We start from the raw sequence: 19,492 nt of genomic DNA on the forward strand, positions 1-19,492 counted from the left end.
TACAGTTCCACTGGGAAAACTCAATCACCTTAAACCAGGGGAATGCATTCATCACAGCATAAAAAGATTATTGGGACTTACGAAAGACAAGTGAAAGCTTTTGTCTCTGTGAATTATTTTTTAATTGTTGTCTCAGAAGGACACACACTGAAACCACAGACTGGGATTCTGCCTGATCTCCTACATCATCTCCATGACCCACAGACAAACGGTTATTGCCAACAATGCAACAAAATTGATGGACTTTGAAACACGACACGTTGCATTTCACAACTAGCAGTTCACATTGACTTATTGTATCGGGCTGAAGCATGGGAGAGTGAAAGGCATGCTGGGAGAACTGAGCTACATGCTTGTGCTCAGCATTTGTTTTACAGCAGGCTTCGACGGTATTAGTGCTATGAGGAGACTTAAAGGGCAGCTGCAACGCTGTATTTATATTCCGGGGTTAGAAAGAATCGGCATTAATGAGTGCATTTTTAACCACACTGTGAAACTACAACGTTTAAAACCTCCACTTTACATCACAAAATAGACAGAATTTCCAGATGTACCCAGCGCCATATTGCCGCCATTATCTGCAATTCAGAACGAGGCAAGAAATCTTCCAGTGAGGTGAAGTGGCCCTACAACATTGTAAACAAGCAGGCTTGTGAACACATCTATTTTAAGCCAAGAAAAATAGTGCTCTTGATTCTGAGACAAATACTACTTGTTAACTCTGCCTGCAGATTGTGTTGGAACATTTCTGCAGTGAAATGTCTGCTGCACAACCTGTAGTTTTTTGCTCGTACAGCGATGATCGCTTGTATGGATGAATATAGGCCACAGCTGCAGGAAAAGGTGAAGACTTCGCACAAGAGCAACACAGAGCTTGCCTTTTCCAACTGCTTCCAGGGTTTAACTGGAGACAGGTGTGGGTACTGACATGCTGAAGGAAAATGAAGGACAGATATGCACCCAGGAGGCAGCCCTGCCCTGCCCTGTAAGTGGGAGGTAGTGACTGAGGGGATTCTGGACAACGTAGGGTGCACAAGCATTATGGATTTCCTATGGTGTGTTGCTTGCCCGGTGCCCAGGTTGAAGACTTTCAAAACAAAATGTAAAGGGTCCCAACCTAAGTCGGAAGTGGGTCCAGTTGTCGTGATTTGTGCAGGAATAAATAACACAGGAACACAGGAACGGGCAGGTTGATATTAAAATAAATCTTGCAAAGCTATTAAAAAGAATTCAAAGGGTTTTTCTGAAGATTACAAGTAGAAATAACGCACCACATAAATAAAGAAGGGAGTGAAAATGCTTCCTATAAAAAGTATGAAGTCATGTGTTGCACAGGTATTCATAAATTCAGACACCATATCTCAGGCTGAGGAAAGGTTTTCCATATTAAATCCCAGAAATATAGAAGAATCAAAAGTGTAACAGGTACCTGAAGGACTTGAGATAATTAGTTCTTCAGGACCTGGTGGTATTCTATCAAATGTAATAATGGAAACAAAAGATTTTATTCACAGACCATTAACGTAACTCCTCCAGTAGTATCTCCTGGCAGGAGTAATAACTAGTGAAAAATGCTAATGTAGCACCCATCTTTAAAAAAAAGTGGCAAAACAAAGCCAACTCATTATAGACCCATATATCTTACTACAAGAAAAGATGCGCTCAAATATGAGCTCAAAGGAAAGTCCTACACTTTTTTTTTCAGTGTTGAGCAGAGAAAACGATGAGAAGATCTGGTTTAAATATTCAAAGTCTGAGAGAGAGACAAAGTCAGAATCAATGGTAAAACATGGACCACATAAAATAGAAACTATTTATTGTGAACGATTTAAACTATTCCATTTAAAACTTAAAAAAATAATAATTACAGAAAGGCTTGTGGAACAAGATAGCCTACTATGAAGTACTGTAGTAGCTGACCATTGAGTCATAAATCAAATTTGATCCTTGATTTAAGAAGCTACTAGCACCTTAACAGACTATATGGATTAAATGGCTTCCTTGTTTGTGTCTTTTCTTGTATTGTGCTTATTATAAGAGTGATTGAAAACATCTCTAGAGAAAAATGACAGGCATGTAGATACGATTAATACACCTTTATTTGCAGGGTAGGAGGATTGATGGGGCTACTGTATATTCTAAAAATATCTTGCAAGCTAGAAACCTGAAGCAATGGGGGCACAGAGTGTTTTATATTGTATAGGAGTTAAGAAATTCTAAAGTCTTAACACTGTCACGATATTAGTCCCCCCTCCTTAAGGGTGCTCCAGCCCTTTCACTTAAGACTTTATTCTCTGCACCTGTTTCCCATTCCCAGCCCACCTTAAAAGCCAGGCGCTGACGCTCATCCGGGCTCTGCATCTGATTTCCATATCGTGCGAGTCCGGGACCTGGAAGCGCCTGGTCCCGTTAAGGTTTTAACCTCTGTTCCCGTTCCTGTTCCCCGTCCGCCGGTTCCGACCCGGCCTTCGTGGTTTTTAATTCCTTCTTCTGATGGATCTTCTGGTTTTGGACTTACCCTTGTGTTTTGGATATTCCCAAAGGACTACTCTCTCGGATTGTTCGCCTCGGCCACACCTCCCCCGTGCACCAGCGCACCTTGGACACGCCCCCCTGTCTTCTGCCCCGTATTCCTGCATGACGTTTCCCTAGTGTTTCCCCACTCCGTCGGATTGTGTCGTCCGCATAGGGTCCAGAAAGAACCGTTCGTTACAAACACCTAATGCAAACAAGGATGACATCTGTATTGATTACAGTTTACTTCTTAATTCAATGGTAAATGATTAAGTAAAATATGTTCTTATTCACCTAAATGTTTCAAACAGCTATGACATCATTTGGGATGTGATGGACCATTGGAAAGCTGTTATCCTATTATGATATCTTTTGAAGTATACTTTAAATTAATCTCCGAAATAAAGGAGGGGGTTATTATTAAGAAAATAGTCTATGAAGAATGAGGCAGAATTTGCAAGTGGTGAGCTGTGAGTCAACAGGATAAGTGCGGTCATTCTTCAAAGCCAATGCTAAATGCTCAAAACAACAACAACAACAACAAAAAAACACTTCTCTAAAAAGTACGTCCAAATCTAGGAAAACATGTTGATGGGTTAGTGGAGAAATTAGGGAAAAGGTCAGCTATAAGGAAGATAAGTCTCCACAGACTGCACAACAGGACCCATGATTCAAAGGCACTACTGAGAAATTACCAAGGGGAAAAACTAAAAGAAAGTTAAAAAAACACAAAGGTAAAAGATGACATAGAGCACATTTTCAGTTTTGCAGCCTTAAAAGTAAATAGTTGATGAGGTAATATACGATGATAAAGATTTATTGTAACATGCTAAATTAATATTTCATACAGGTTTTTACAAGAAGAGATATCAATAACGTGGCTCATTTTATAGAAGGAGCTCAGCTGTACTGTACTGGGTAATTATAGCATAACTGGCACTGAGGTTCTTCAAAAATGAAGAAATCACTGGAGATTGATGATGTTTTCCCAGTCATGCATAAAGAAAAGATGGATATTATTCATAAAGCCCTGCCTAGGATATTTCAGCTCTCACTTAGATTGAGAGTGAGATCAAAGCTTCAAAGATTTGAAAAAATGCCCAATGTAGTAACAATTCATATTCATAAGGGAGACAGAACTGAAACAGGGAATTATTATATTTAATTGTCACTGATCTAACCTGTCAGGTTTAATTTAGTCTTAAAACTCTCAGTGTACATATGTGTGTACAGTGCTGTTATGAATTTTAGACAGTCCACTCTTTGGCAAGAGATACACTGCTGTAGCATTGAATGTATACATAAGGCAACAATTCAATTTACCATTGTAATCTTATAGTCACGTTTGTGAGCTTGCTGGACATTTCTTCATGCTGCCAGAGATGGCCCATAGGACCAGTTCATATTGTGATATATTACTGTATTGCTATGGCTAGTTTCCAGTGGTTCCTGGAATTGTCTATGAGGGGTCACCCTGAATACTCACCATCTTATTTTTGACAGCTTTAGACAATGATGTACATTGCAGTGATATCATCAGAGCTAAGACATGCTCCATATTTGTCTGTTACAATGCAATAAAAAAGTCAATCAGACAAAACCTGGCTTCAGAGATTGTCCCTACATGTTCATCTATATCTATTAATTATGCATCCTTTGTATTTTCTCTATCAGCTGAGAAATGGCAATCGTTACCAGTGTCTGCTGCTGTTTGTGTTATTCATCCAAGGTCCTCCAGACATTAAATGAATTATTTAGCATGAGTGTGTGTTTATTGTTGTGGCTGAGAGAGCTGTAATGCAGTCCTTGGCAACTGATTTCCCTCTGATGTGCACCTGAACATTTCCCTATATTGTACACTGCTAGCTAATGACACCCCCCCGCCCCTCCCAACTGTAAGTATCTCTCATGTCTTATGACATTCAGCTGCTGTCAAGACTCGGAACGTAGTATAAATTTATTAAAGCCTACGGGAGGGTCGGTTTGCTGATTGTGCAGAAGTGGCACTTTAGATGACTTTAAAATTACATTAAATATTAAGGCTTCTCCCTTGAAGTTTATCATGGCAGTTTGGCAGTCAGCTGTTGCTTTTGCTGTGATTACCCTATTCATGAGGAGGTAAAGAACTTAGATGATAACTGGAAATGCAAACTAAGATTGGTTTAGAAGATTGTTGTGTGTGTACAATGGCACTGTGGCTCAGGATCTGCGCCTGTGGCTGGAAGGTTGCCGGTTCAAATCCCGTGGCTGGCAGAGGAATCCTACTCCGTTGGGCCCCTGAGCAAGGCCCTTAACGCCAGCTGCTCCAGGGACATTTCAGATGGTTGACCCTGTGCTCTGACCCTAAGCTTCTCTCCCTGTCTGTGTATCTGTGTCTCATGGAGAGCGAGCTGGGGTATGTGAAAAGACAAATTCCTAATGCAAGAAATTGTATATGGCTAATAAAGTGATCTTATCTTTTGTCTGGCCTGACATGTGCCACAGTCACAATTTTTACAACACCAGTGTAAATCCTCAGATGATATCACAATGCTAAATCGCTAGTAATTTCGATCGTTCTGATTTCCTAGAATACAAACAGACTGAAAATCATCCAACCAATGATGACATAGTAATGTGCAATGCGTAGAAAGTTCCTTTGTTAGATATACTGGATACACATGGGTCAGAAAACATCACCACAAAATCAATCTTCAGATCACTGTCGCAGTTTTTCAAATCTTACAATATCACCTATTCTACAATGAGCTACTGTATGTACTGTATTCAGTTGAGCAAACCTTTTGCATTTTTTATGGTATGTGTAGAAATGAAACTGGCATTTGCATAAAAACGTACTTTGGACATTTGAGATCAACTTATTTATGAATAGTACATTCCCTCTCTACTGGAATTCTTCAGTTTTTATATTGACGGCTGAGGAATTTACATTTGATGTAAACATTTGTCTTAAGTGGGAAAAACACTGAAGACCTTTTGAAAATGTGCCGCTTTTTTGCAGCTTAATACGAGAGCTTTGCCGAATGTTTTCAGAACACAAAAACAACTATAGATACTTTAAACGTACAGTATAAATATAAAAAACTAAATACTTTTCAGAGGCAGTGTTTCAATTTTGTGTAGCTGGGTCTCAGAGGGAGGACATTTTTCAGTGTGAGAGCCCATTGACATTTCCAGATATAAAGTTTCAGAAAGATGCAGTATAGATAGATTAAAGGTTCAATTTAAATTTTTGTGGTTATGCTAGGATAATGTTCTAGAACTGTGGAATCTCATTTTGTAAGCACTAAGAATGAGATCTATTAACGGTGCTTCAAGGATGCTTTGCTGCTACCTAACTATGGTAAAAATCTCCACCTAATTATTTGGAACAATTATAGACTGAAGCATTGTGAGTTTTTTTTTATGTTTCGATTGAAACTTCTGCTGGGTGCTTATTTACAGTTGCATCTCTATTGAAATATTGTACAATTTGTTTCAATTTGTTATTTTACAGAGGAATAGATACAGTGGTTCTAGAATGAATAACTATTAATAGTTTAATAACCATTCTAATAGATTAAAATCAATATAATTTGCATGCCATGACATTATATGCCACTTGTTCACAGACCCTAATGGCTTGCACATCTTTACAAATTGCTCTGACTGCACTGGAGGACCTAAATTAATGTATTTGGCATACAGACACACACTGACTAATAAGGCTCTTTCCTTCAGTTCAGTTACAGAAAATAACTTGACTTTACCCAAAAAAAATTTAAAACCAAATGCTTCTCTTTTTCAAACATTAAGTGTAGATGGCCACAATGGAGAATCCCAACCTTGAAACTGTTTTTTATTGCTCACTTTGTAAGAGTACTTTTCTAATCTGGTTTTGGATTTTGATATACTAATTTTAAAGCATTGACTAACTTATCACTGTCCTTTGTCAGCAGGAGAAAACTGCTTTAGTGTTTATTATATTAATATACTAACTACACCGTTATGGTCACCTCTGTAATTGCCACCCATCTTGCATGTCCCTATAAGTTTCTGCATTTCAGGTAACTCTGTTATTTATTCTCATGGCCAAAACCCCTGCAGACTCCCAGTTCTTATCTTTTTTCCTCTCTCAGGGAAGCCTGTACAGACTTCTCAGGCTCAGATTGTGCTAATCTTGGTTTCTTTACTTATATTCTTCACTAATTCTTCAGCCTTTGATGTCAGTCACTTCAAAACAACCAAGCACTGGTGTTTTCACTCCATGTCACCCAGTCACGAGCCTCTCTTCATGATTCACTCTTCACTAATACAGTCGGGCACTTTTAACACAATCAGCTCTGCTCTTCCAGCTCTTCATTCACAGTCTTCCACAAGCGCGTGCTCTTCAGAAACAACCGTTCATTCTTTCAATGGAGTTATTTTAACTAAAATCTGGGATGGATGACAACAACCACGCTCAGTCATCCCCAGCTGTCAGTGATTAGCAATCACTCCCTTCTTCCTTCCTCCACTGAACACTATAAATACCAAATGCGATATCTCTCTCCCTCGCGTGCGACTTTTGCATCCCACCTCCACCCAAACTCCACCTCTGCAGGTACCCCTTGGTTACCTTGCGGGGGGGTCCTGGGCTCCTCGTCCTATGGCCAGGAGATCGGCCCTCAGCCAAGCGGGTTAAGCCAAATATTCACTCCACAATAGTTTGTTACACTTTGATTTTGTGGTGTTGTCATCCCTCATGAAACGTTTTACTGGCTGATCCTGTTTGGCCAGGCTGCTGCAAAAACCAACCACGCTAGCACTCCCCTTCACAAATGCACTTTCTCGGACTGCACACCTGTGGATCTTCTAATGGTAACAGTGGGAGTCCGTAGAGCCCCAGCTTCGCTCTCAACTGTGGGGGGAAAATATACTGGAACCTTGCCGGTTGCTACACCAATCCTCCAGGTGCTAGTACCCATCATCCCTAGTTCAGATGCCCACACCTGTTGCTTAGCAATGCACTTTTACCCTGTTGAGCCTGGTAACCTAGGAATGTAGGATGCCGTTCCCCCCTTACCTTCAGGTCTAGTGGGCTGCAGATACTTGCCCTCACTTTCAGACTTGTTGGGTTAGCCTTCATTGCTTACCTCACACACATTAGTCTGTTGGGTAAACAATTAGCCCTTCCTAGGTACTGTGCAGTCCACTTCTCCAGCTCCGGCAGCTTGCCTCAGTACAGCCTATGCTATATTTTCTTCCCTTGCTTTATTCTTTCTCATTGAGTCCCACAGGTCTGGAATCCAGCTTCACTCATTACTATTGAGCACTCCCTATGGATCTCTCACTCTCCTTCCTCTCACGCTGGAGCTTAGACAAGCCTAGACACAGACAGAAACTTTTTGTCCTCCTGGCTGTTCATATACACCTTTCCATTACTGATGTGTGGTGAGCGTTCTGGCGCACTGTGGCTGCCGTCGCATCATCCAGGTGGATGCTGCACATTGGTGGTGGTGGAGGGGAGTCCCCATTACCTGTAAAGTGCTTTGAGTGCAGTGTCCAGAAAAGCGCTATATAAGTGTAAGCAATTATTAATGATGAATTCCTGTGTATTTGTTTACATTATGCATCATCTGTCACGTGTTTGCCTGGTCCTGAATATTGAAAGGTCCAAGTGATATTCCACTAAATACATCAGTCCATTCATAGTGTTCATTGTGTATATCAGTTCACATGTATATAGTATGATATGTATACTCTGTTACCCAGTTCTCAATCCAAATTTATTTCTGTGGTTGCCCAAAGGCTGTAATTTAAGATGGAGAAATGAGAACTGTTATCAAAACCTCCTGAAAATCTAAATATACAACAGTAAAGGAACAAATAATAGGTGTATTCCATGCTGAAAAAAAGAAGAAAGAAAACACAACGTTTCGGCCATGGAGCCTTCTTCAGGTGTCAGGTGTCAAGGTGTCAGGTGCTGACGCAGCTACCCACCTGAACCTATACAATAGGTTACTATACAATAGTACTAATACAATACTATACAATAGTAATATCTGTCTGTGTGTCTATTACTGTTGTTGTTTGTTAAAAATACTTTTTGAACTTAAAGCTTTTTTAAATGCATGTTTAGTATGCCCTTTGTTGTTATTGTAAGTGATAATCTAGTTTAAATCAATTAATTATTGTTTCCACACCCTTACATGTAATAGACGTCAGATTTATCGATCTGCAACAATACAAGTTACTCTTAAAGCTAAGGTGAATTCTGTTTGTCTGTATGCATACTGTATGTATAAACATGTACACCTGCATATGTATTTTAGTAAAATAAATTCTAGAATGTTTTATTAGGAAACACACACACAGCTCAAAAAATGCATTGAACAAGGTTAATAAAAATCTTTGATTCCACCATCTTAAGCATTAAATTGCTTGTATAGTGCTCATTCATATCTAGATAACTCACAAAGACACTTTACTGGATTGACATATCCTTGTATTATATAGTACATGTAACTGTAAGTACTAAAGATAGTTCATGCCCAGTGGACTACCAAATTGATTTAAAGTGAATGTGTTGATTATGGACAGTGTTTATACGAAATGGTTCTCTTCACTTCTGGTACAGTGCTCGGTATGATGTTTTTAACTGGTTCCTGAAGAGTTATTTTCTGAAGGAGCAGATGCCGTTGGTAAAACTGCAAATAATCTGTGGGCTTGTACAAAGTATCCAGTATTGTGTATGCCACAGGTGTAAATTATCTTGCAGGGAAATATTTGCACTACTAGGCACTAATTCTTAAGGTTTAATGTTTGTGTTTGTGTAGACAAATAATAGCAGTGATTCTGTCAGTATTTCAGATTATCACTGAGATCTTGATTTCTAATTAAGCTCTGTTGTTTTAACTGCTGCTTCTTTCTGTTTTTATATTATTCTGTTTTTGTTCGTTCCATGTGCCTCTACCCCTACCATCTCTTAACTGCGGTGAAATGCGTGTCTGTAGTCTTTGTGCCATTTTCGCTTAAGCTGTGAATGCTTTTCACTAATACGTTTTCCCAAAATCTGTTTTTGTTTTTAACCTTCTGTTGCTGAGCTAGTTTGTACCTGCCTTTCATTTTCCTGTGCTCTGTGTCTACCAACTTGTATGTGCAAGCGAACCTCAGTTTACACTTGTCTCTTAGTCTCTAAAGTAAATTGTTCTGAACATACAGTATCTGCTTTTGTGTCTTTGGCCTGTCACACGTTTGACTGTATGTGCGTTTACATCGAGTCTCTGTGTGTCTCTAACCCTCTGTGTGTGTCTCTGACCCGGTGTCTGTCTGTGTGTGTCTCCATGACTGCATACAGCGCTGCAAGGACAAGCTGAACTCCCTGGCAATATCGGTTATGAACCTGTGGCCAGGAGTGAAGCTTCGGGTGACGGAGGGCTGGGATGAAGATGGCCACCACTCAGAGGAGTCACTGCACTATGAAGGCCGGGCAGTCGACATCACCACCTCCGACCGGGATCGCACCAAGTACGCCATGCTAGCGCGGCTGGCCGTAGAGGCGGGTTTCGACTGGGTCTACTATGAATCCAAGGCTCATGTGCACTGCAGTGTTAAATCAGGTATGTGGAGAGCAACGCGGCCATTTTAATTTTTTGGACCAGCCTCATCAATTTGATATACAACAGAAAGTCGCTTTAGACGTAAGTGAGTCTAAATTAATATTGATTGAAACAAAGTGCCTCATTCACTGAGTGATGTGTGGAAGTCCCCTCATCTCGTTTTGACAACACCTCCAGTATTCACTAACTGCAGCCCTGCTTACCTAACGTATGCGTTAGAACATGACATGTGGAACAATGACCACATAGTCCCATGTTCAACTTAATTATAAGTAAACATCTATGATGAATAATGTTAATGACCTGCACTATAAATTACATCACCAATTACTGTACCTCTTAAGCAAATGAAGATGATATTCATTAAAGGAAACAAAATTCAATATAAGTTAGTATGCGGTAAGACATTGGTACTGGGTGAAACCAGACATTGTTCATAGATTCAGTGAAGCACACTATTAGTGGAACAGTGCATTAGAAAGTCAGAAGTGCTGCTTTATAATAAGGAGAGCCCAAAGAAGAGTGATTAAGTGAGGGACTGCCCAAGACGTGGTCTTGGAGAAAATGAGTTGGGGATGGTGGTCTATCCTTCAGGAGGAAAAGTCTAAGTGCTTAATGAGATCTGGAAAAATCTGGTAAAGACAGATTGAGGTTGGAGTGGCTTTGTCTATAGGCAGACTTGAGAAGTGCTTGACAGAAGACAGTGAAGAGGAAGACAGAAACGAGGTTTGTCCTTGAGACTACAAATGAACGGTGCCAGAGGAGATTGGAGAAGGGGGGAGAGACAGGGAGGAGGTCACAAAGTTGTGATCTCAGAGCTGAAAGGAAGTGGGTATGAGGTTGGCAGTGCTGTAGTTCCGTGAGAAATTCAGGTGTAGCTGTTTGCCAGCTTTGTGTGCAGCGGGAGATTGTGAAAGCTTATGAACAATTAAGATTTCTTTTGAAATCCCCAAATAGAAACAGTGGTGTGCCATCTTCAGAAAACGTGCACTGTGGGATGTCTAGTTAATCGAAAAAATGCACGAATTTGGTCTGGAGAGACATAGAGGTCAATGATGTAAAAGTACAGCAGGGACAATGAGGTGAAAAGTATAAAAGTCAAAATAGGATAAGGGGGGAAACAGGATTGTGTGCCTCATCAGGAGTGTTGTATTTCCAGATGAGGGAAATGCATATATCGGCCTCAACACCTCATCCATAGGCCTGAGGCTCGTTGCAGTAGAAATTGGAGGGGAGTGCAGCTGGTGTTGTAGTGTGATCTGGAGAGATCCTAGTTTCAGTGAGAGCCATGAAATGTTGGGAGAGATACAGCATGAGGGGTAGGCCGATATGAAGACAGCCTGACTGGCAGTTTTGAAGACCTACAGAAAAGATGAGAGCAGAGAGGTCTATAGCTGGACAATGTTAGAAGGATTACGACGAGCACCTGGAATGACTGGAGACCTGTCAGGTAGTTCAGGTAGTGCAGAGGGAAGGCATGGTGAGTAGGAAGTGTGGTAGTGGGATAGGGTTAGTGGAATATAGAGTGAGAAGAGATCACAGACACCTCCTCGACGGACTCCCACACATACATCCCCTTGTCTTTGTACAACCTAGCCTTCAAACTATGACGCTGAGGAGATGAAGCAGCTCCTTCATTGCCGCTAACCGTGGAATACAGCAACTAAACATTGTCACCTGCATTGCATGTTACTAGCTGAGCACAGCTAACCATTACTCCTGACATCTGTCCGTTTTCTGCTTTGTGTGTATTGCTGTTCTCTAGTATATTACTTTATTTGTTCCACAAATAAAAAAGCAGACGTTCAGCAAAAAAGGAGCAGAGAGGAGGGTAAGGGAGAAAATAGTTTGCTGAAGGAAGACATTTGATCCTTTGGCAATGAGCATAACATATTAAAACAGGGAATATGCAAAACTAATAAAACATGCATTGAGTTAAATACCGTTAAATGTTGAGATAAATATGTCTTATATTATGTAATTTATGCAAGTGCAGATGGTGGAGGGTCCATAAAACTTTCATTGATGTAAGAGATGCTTATTATTAATATATTTGACTTGCACGTTTATCCAAAACAGTACAGCATTTTACTGACTACCTTGCTCAAGGGTACAACAACAAGATTACATAGTTGTGCCGTTTATTTTTTTGGGGGTGTAATTTTGTAGATACCCTTAAGTTGGTGATTTGCTGTGTTTTTACTTTTAATATACAGTGCTTTTAAATGTGTGTTATGTCACTTCCTAAGTGTCTTCACTCTTAATTATGTTTTACTACATGTCTAGGAATCGTTGTTAAAGCTTGGTTTCTAGATTAGCACTGGTTTTAGCAAGCCTTTTTCATGGGCATTTTTTATCACAATATACTGTATACTGTAGCAAGCAGATTATATTTAAGGAGACAGGCCAAACTGAATAATAGACTATTACATGATAACTTTGCTTTACTATCCTTATACAACACAATCAAAAAGTGTGTTAATGAGTATGAAGTATCATTCAAAATCCAATATTATAATGACCTTTGTCACCTGGTGGCAGGTGTGAGACGTCAACCTGTGGACTTCATTACCATGTTGTCATGAAGAGAGCCCTGACTGTGAATAATTATTTCTGCTGTTCCATTCAGTGTTTGATGCTGTTCTCATGTCTGCAACCTGTGCAAGACTATGTTGAACATTGTGCCTGTGTGCATTGTGTATTGTGGACATGTCTGGGGAGAGACTTGAGATGCACTGTTCTGAGAGTTCTTGGTGGGCATCACTGATTTGTTTGAATAGCTGCCAAGTGGATGGGCTAAAATACCGTGGAACTCCTACTAATAAAAAGCACAGATCGGAAATTATAGTGCTTGGTCATCCTCATGTCTCTTGTGAGCACTATGATATTTAAGCTTTGCATGCAAGAGTTTTCAACAAGTGTGGTAACCGTACTGTAGCTGATGGCCAGGAGATGATGAGCTGATGATGACCAGTACAGTATACTTTGATATTTTCAACAATTGATTGTGATCAGGGACACACTCCCCTGTTTTATGACAGTACTGTATGTTTCTGCCATGGCTCATGTTTCAAAATTCATATTATAATAATAATTGCTTACACTTATATAGATCTTTTCTGGACACTCCACTCAAAGTGCTTTACAGGTAATGGGGACTCCCTTCCACCACCACCACCAATGTGTAGCATCCACCTGGATGATGCGACAGCAGCCATAGTGCACCAGAACACTCACCACACATCAGCTATCAGTCGGGAGGAGAGCAGAGTAATGAAGCCAATTCATAGATGGGGTTTATTAGGAGGCCATGATAAGCCTGTAAACATCAGGAAAACAGGAAATTGTCCTCACTGCAGGCTGGTTGTAATCATACTATTCATTGCGATTGCTACCACTTGTACACCAGCTTCCTGTGGCCTTTGCTGTTTGTAAACCCTGCTCTGTTTCGAGTGCCTGGTTAATTTCCTCCCGCTGTAAAAAGGGAAATCATTTGGTGAAAGAGGTTGTAAATACCTGTGTAGGTTAGGCAGTTAACTACTCAAGTATATACTAATAAGTGAGCATTATGACATGATATCATTTAGTTTTGATCATTAAAACCTTTTTATTTTAATGCAAATGACAATTTAAAAAGAATCGTCTTTGCAGAACTCCTAATTTAGTCCTTATTAAGTCCATTATGGACGGTTGGTTATTTGGTGAACTAAGCTGAATATCTTCGGATCTCATTAGTTATTGGAGCAAAACCTAAATGGGAGTCTGTTACATTAGTAATAGAATGGCCAGTATGTATATCGTTATATACTAAATGAAGACTCTATTAGTATTTTGGGGAATCACCTCAATGTTTAATGTCAGTATTATATCTTCAGTTTATTTAATATCTTTTGTTGAGACTTACAGATTGCTGATTACTGATAGTGCTGAACCTGTTTCTTATGGGTTATCAGTGAGACACTAGTTTTATTCTTTGTAAAAAATCGTTAGAAAAAATAGTAAAGGCACTACTTTTGTGTGTTAAATATTCAGAATTTGATTTGTATTTGCATTATTATACAGTATTAAACTGAGTTCAGGAAGGTAAAATCATTATTAAAATGAACAGATTTCAATAAGACACATGACTGCTTTCTGTCTACTTCAGTGTAAAACAGGTATAATCAAACAATTCACAATGCTTGTCATTATGTAGTTACTTTATGTGCATGTGTATTGAAAGAGACTGAATACACATGAATGTGTAGAGGAGACCCACTATTACATGAATGTCGTGTTTGCTTTTGTATAAGAAATGCATTCGTTCGTGTGATGTTCTAATAAAAGGAGACATCTTTAAATGAAGTCATCTTCCTTAGGACTGTCATGCCCCACACTCTCCCTCGCAAACGCCGTTCCATTCCTGTCACACCCCACACTCTCCTCTGCAAAAGCTGTTGCATTCCCAAACCCACTGTTTCACAGTCCTATTCCTAATTGAACCCATCACATTCCCACATGCACCAGATTCCACAACGTCTCACTCCCGAACCAATTATCCAACCACATCCCTTTCCTTTCAGTATTTAAAGTTCCCTCACACACCAACCCTTGCTCACTATTGAGAAGCCTCCAGTAGTAGTCTCGCGTGCGTGTGTGCGTGTGTGCGTGTGTGCGTGTGTGCGTGTGTGCGTGTGTGCGTGTGTGCGTGTGTGCGTGTGTGCGTGTGTGCGTGTGTGTTTCTGAACCTTTTGACTGATCTTCTGGTACCTAATTTTGCTCCTGCCTTTTGACCACGCCTTTTGGATTTTGTCTTTGGATTGTCTTTTGGATTTCTCTGGTTACCGGACTCATTGCCTCCCTAATTGACCAAGCCCCTGGATTTTGTCTTTTGGATTGTTCCATATTTACCCAGACATTGCTTTTTCATTGTTTCCTAACAATTTTCTTCCTAGGGACATAGACATTTTCCATGTGACCTATAGTTTACTTTATGTTCCTGAAGGCTAGCCATGATTTAAAATCATACAAATATTATCACCTAGTTGAAGATTTAAATTAAATGTTATTTTTCTGTGCTACTCCGCGTTCTGTGGGATTCACGGTGACACATTAGGATCCTCCTATTCTACCAGTTGGTTTCCTGACAAGAACACAGTGAATACAGTGCAGCCACATCACGTGTCATTTCTCAGCCTATTGGGAAGTGTGTTAAATTATGCTCGCTGTCACAGGAGAGGAACTGGAAAGCATAGCCTGCTAAAATGTTAGCACGTTGACAGACGATAATCATGATGAGGCTCACTGCTGCCTGCTGTGGGAGGTTTTCTGACACTGCCACTACCTTCATTCCATGTTTCCCTGGAGCTCCATTGCACAACATGTAAATAGTTCAACAGTGGATGCTTTGATGTCATGATTTGAGTAGTTCTTTAATATTTAATTTTTATTAGAATTTGTCCTATATGGAACTTTGTGTTATAAGGTTGATATTGTGTATACACATTGCTTATTAGTTCAGTGTTCAAAACGTTTACTTTCACGCCCGGATCTCCAAACTGCTTAACACTGGTTGGTTGTTTTCCAAAGATTCACGTAAGATTCATGTAAAACGTACCAGTCATTGACAAAATGAAATTAATCTGAAAGGATTAGATGTCAGCCTGTGATGTTAGGTTCAACCTGATAACAATCTGTGTGAGTGCTCGATCTATAACTTAGATCTTATAACTTAGAATGAATACGAGTTACTGTGTTCCTATGTTTTGTGCACACCATTAATGGAATGATTTGTATGGGAATAGAAACCTTTATCCATTATGTAATGGATAAGTACATATGAATGGATAAGAACAAAGGAGAGGCCATTTGGTTTCATATTTTTAAACCTAAATTAAACTAATTTTTTGTCCAGCCATTTCTTAAAAGTACCCAGAGTATTCTCTGCCTGAATACTCCTTGGCTGGGAAGCCTATTTCTGATACCCACAGCAATTTGTGTAAAGAAGTGTTTCCTATTCTCCATCATAAATAACATTCCTCTGAGACTACGAATCTCTCTCGATGCTCGTCTGAACTGTTCTGAAATCTAGAAAATCCTTTTGGGGGTATGGTGTCTAAAACTGAGCACAGTACATTGACAGAGGTCTTACCAGTGCACTGTAAATCTTAAACATAACTTTCGTGGATTAAATTCCATATTTACCCAGACATTGCTTTTTCATTGTTTCCTAACAATTTTCTTCCTGGGGACATAGACATTTTCCATGTGACCTATAGTTTACTTTATGTTCCTGAAGGCTAGCCATGATTTAAAATCATACAAATATTATCACCTAGTTGAAGATTTAAATTAAATGTTATTTTTCTGTACATAATTACTTACAAACTACGTCTAGATTGACCAATTTTAGCCTTTGGATATGATATCAATAAATATACAGTAATATACAATAATCGTAGACACTTATGTTTGTGGACTGGTATCCTTTATTGCTTATAATGTCTTTCATCTGTGTTTAATGACTTTTAATAAGTCATAATGGAGGCTGGAGGCTATTTATTATTTGTATCCCCTGTGGATAAAAATATATTACTGTATGTTTTTGACGTAATGATAAAAGTATACTTTTGGAGCAATTCATATACTGTAGATGTGTGATTTCAAAGATGTATTTAATAATTCAAAATCTGCTGTATAAAATGGATATATACAGTATGGGAAATATTTGAGGTATTATTTGTGAAATATACAGTAGTTGTGATGAGGAGATCAATTATTCATCTGAATTATTTCATATTCAGAATAAAAATGTTTTACAAACACTTTTTCCCAACATGATGCATTAATTTTGGAATAACCCAGTATTTCTCAATTGGTTAGTAAGTCCCACTTAATGAAAAAGGATAATTCTGCTCAAAGTCTCCTTTATTACAGTAGGTTAAAATAAACCTGATTGAGCAGCAAATAAATCAACACAGAAGTAACGGAAGAATCAAATCAAATTTCAATTCTTCATGAGCTCATTGTGGAAACCAAAACTATTCAAGTTTGGCTTCTGACCACAGCCCTGACCTGTTAACTCCCTATACGCCTACAAATCATTTCAGCTTGTTGAACTCTGGCTTTCTTTCAGTTCTGCTTTTAATGCTTGGGGACTTTCTCTGTTACAGAAAGGCTGCAAGGCTGTAGGATGAGCACCCTTATTTGATCTTGCAAGTCAGTCAGTTTCAAATCATGTTTTATAAATTAGTTTATTTTTTTATTATAGTTATTTCATTCATGTGGGTATACCTATTTTTATTATAAAACAGATGAGGCATAACATGAAAGGCGATCTATAAAATAATAGATATTATTTTTGTACAATGAATGAATATAATTAGTACAATAAGTAAAACATGCAGACTTATTCCAACGTCTTAGTTGAATGTTTTCTATATGGCTACGGCAACATTTTAATTTACACCGGACCCAAACGATGTCAGTATCTGTGGAAGTGCACACAGGCCTTAAGGGAGTGTTGTGGGTAGAAACTGCCATTAGTGCCGGTGAGGTAAGTGTCAGACTCTCACAGGCTGATAATGATGTCGAGAGCTCTCCATGCATTGAGGTAATTACTGGTCAGCAGACCTTAAAGAGCACCTGAGCTGCATACACTCAAAGGGCGTAACTGAGACCAATTAAACTACAGTGCGGCAAGTGGGTCCTAGCTCCAGACTTTCTCTATTGGGCACTCTGACACAACTGAACATAATACAAAGAGAAGAGATGGGATCCAACTCCTCTTTGGCCATTTTCAGCTACATACAGCTACTTAAAGGATTAAAGCATCTAAAAAGCCATACATTGTATTGTCAAGGGAACAACATACTCTATAACCATGGCAAGAGTTGTGTTATCAGTGAATAGGCAATGAATAGAGTTCCTATGAATATATAAGGCTATGAATATTAAGCTTTGAAATAAGTCTGTAAGGAATGCTCGCTTGTCATAATCGGATGGATTTGAAATGCAATTGGTTAGCTTTTGTTTCCTAAATCTGTCCAACTAACATTATGTAGAAAGTGTTTAAAAATTCCTGGTGACATTTTAGATAATTTATTCCTGATGAGGAAGGTCCGTGTAGGTTGTTATATATGTTTAACAAAATATTGAATTCATATATATGTAGTGAATTAAAACTATTAAGCAGTAGTACACTCTTATGTGTAAATGCATGTTCAGACTTGACCGTGGCTATCATTGTCAGTATTATCACAGGACTGTAACGAAACAAAATTCCCCTATTACAATATTATTACTATGTAGTACTTTCATAATCAAACTGTAATTCAAGCAAGGACATCACATACCTTAATTCCTTTTTGGAATTTAAGGCATTTGGAATTAGGTTTCGGCTTGCTTGTCACATTACTAGAACGTTTTTCAGCCATGACTGAAATGATGACACTGCAAACACACAGCACCAATTATTCCAGGCAATGCACACACAAGATAAATTCACTCGCCAGACCGAAGCTGCAAATAAAGCAAGGAAAATTAAACACATTACTCACCATTGAGTTGTAATCCATCCATTACAGCACAGAAGTAGATATTACAGTGAAGTACAGCACAGAAAATTGCTTTTAATGATATGCAGTTGCATCACTTACTAAGAAGAATAACTGGAATTCTCATAGAATTTGATAAATAAATCCAGGCCATGATGGGTTAATTTTGATGTCTGCATTCTTGTTTATTCCTCTAACAACACTGTGCGTTCGGTGTTCTTGAAGTCCTCCAGGGTTTCGCAAATGGGCTTCCTTTTGCTGTTTGTGGAGCCTGCAAACTCTTCGTCGTAAAAGGAGTTGCTCTTGAACCGTAGAAATTACTGGGCTCTCCAGTTTTAGTCTTCACAGCACATGCAGAATTATGTACTGCATGTTTGACAGAAAACCGTGGACGATATCCTCATAGTTTACCAACATGTATGTAAAAGCTTGCTCTAGAAAAGAGATTCTGGAGAATTCTTCGATTCTTGGACTGTATAAGAGTAGTCAGATTGTCAGTCAAAACTGTGAAAATATTCCCCGACATAATATGAACCAAAAGAAAGATTCTCTGTCTATCCATTTCTTTGTTCTGCTATGCAACACCCTTGAAAGCTTTTGGCTTCTTATATTTTCTAAAGATACTGTAAACTACTTATCTTGTGGCATAAGACATTTTCCCTGATCGCAGATTTTTTCTCCCCCAAAACATCAAGCTTTCTGATGCCAGGATGAAGGCTTAGGCACGACAGCCGCCATCTGAAAATGTGTGTGCTTCTGCAATCTCCATCTTCTCATAAAAGCCTTCTCAGTCTGCAGGGGTTCAGAAATGGGTGTACATTCCACACATTCTTAAGAGAACTAGCCATAGAACTAGCCATAGAA

The 19,492-nt window shown here is 39.1% G+C and overlaps 1 protein-coding gene across 1 annotated transcript in view; it reads left to right on the plus strand.

The window, feature by feature from the left end:
- The window catches only part of ihha (Indian hedgehog signaling molecule a), a 70,243-nt gene that overhangs the window by 22,640 nt on the left and 28,111 nt on the right, over positions 1-19,492 (plus strand). The window contains exon 2 of the mRNA XM_088606823.1: positions 9,833-10,094. Within this exon, the coding sequence (XP_088462949.1) occupies positions 9,833-10,094 (262 nt within the window). The remainder of the gene's footprint in view (positions 1-9,832; positions 10,095-19,492) is intronic.

Source organism: Lepisosteus platostomus, chromosome 14 (assembly GCF_059453375.1).
Source record: "Lepisosteus platostomus isolate fLepPlt1 chromosome 14, fLepPlt1.hap1, whole genome shotgun sequence".
Classification (NCBI taxonomy): Eukaryota; Metazoa; Chordata; class Actinopteri; order Semionotiformes; family Lepisosteidae; genus Lepisosteus; species Lepisosteus platostomus.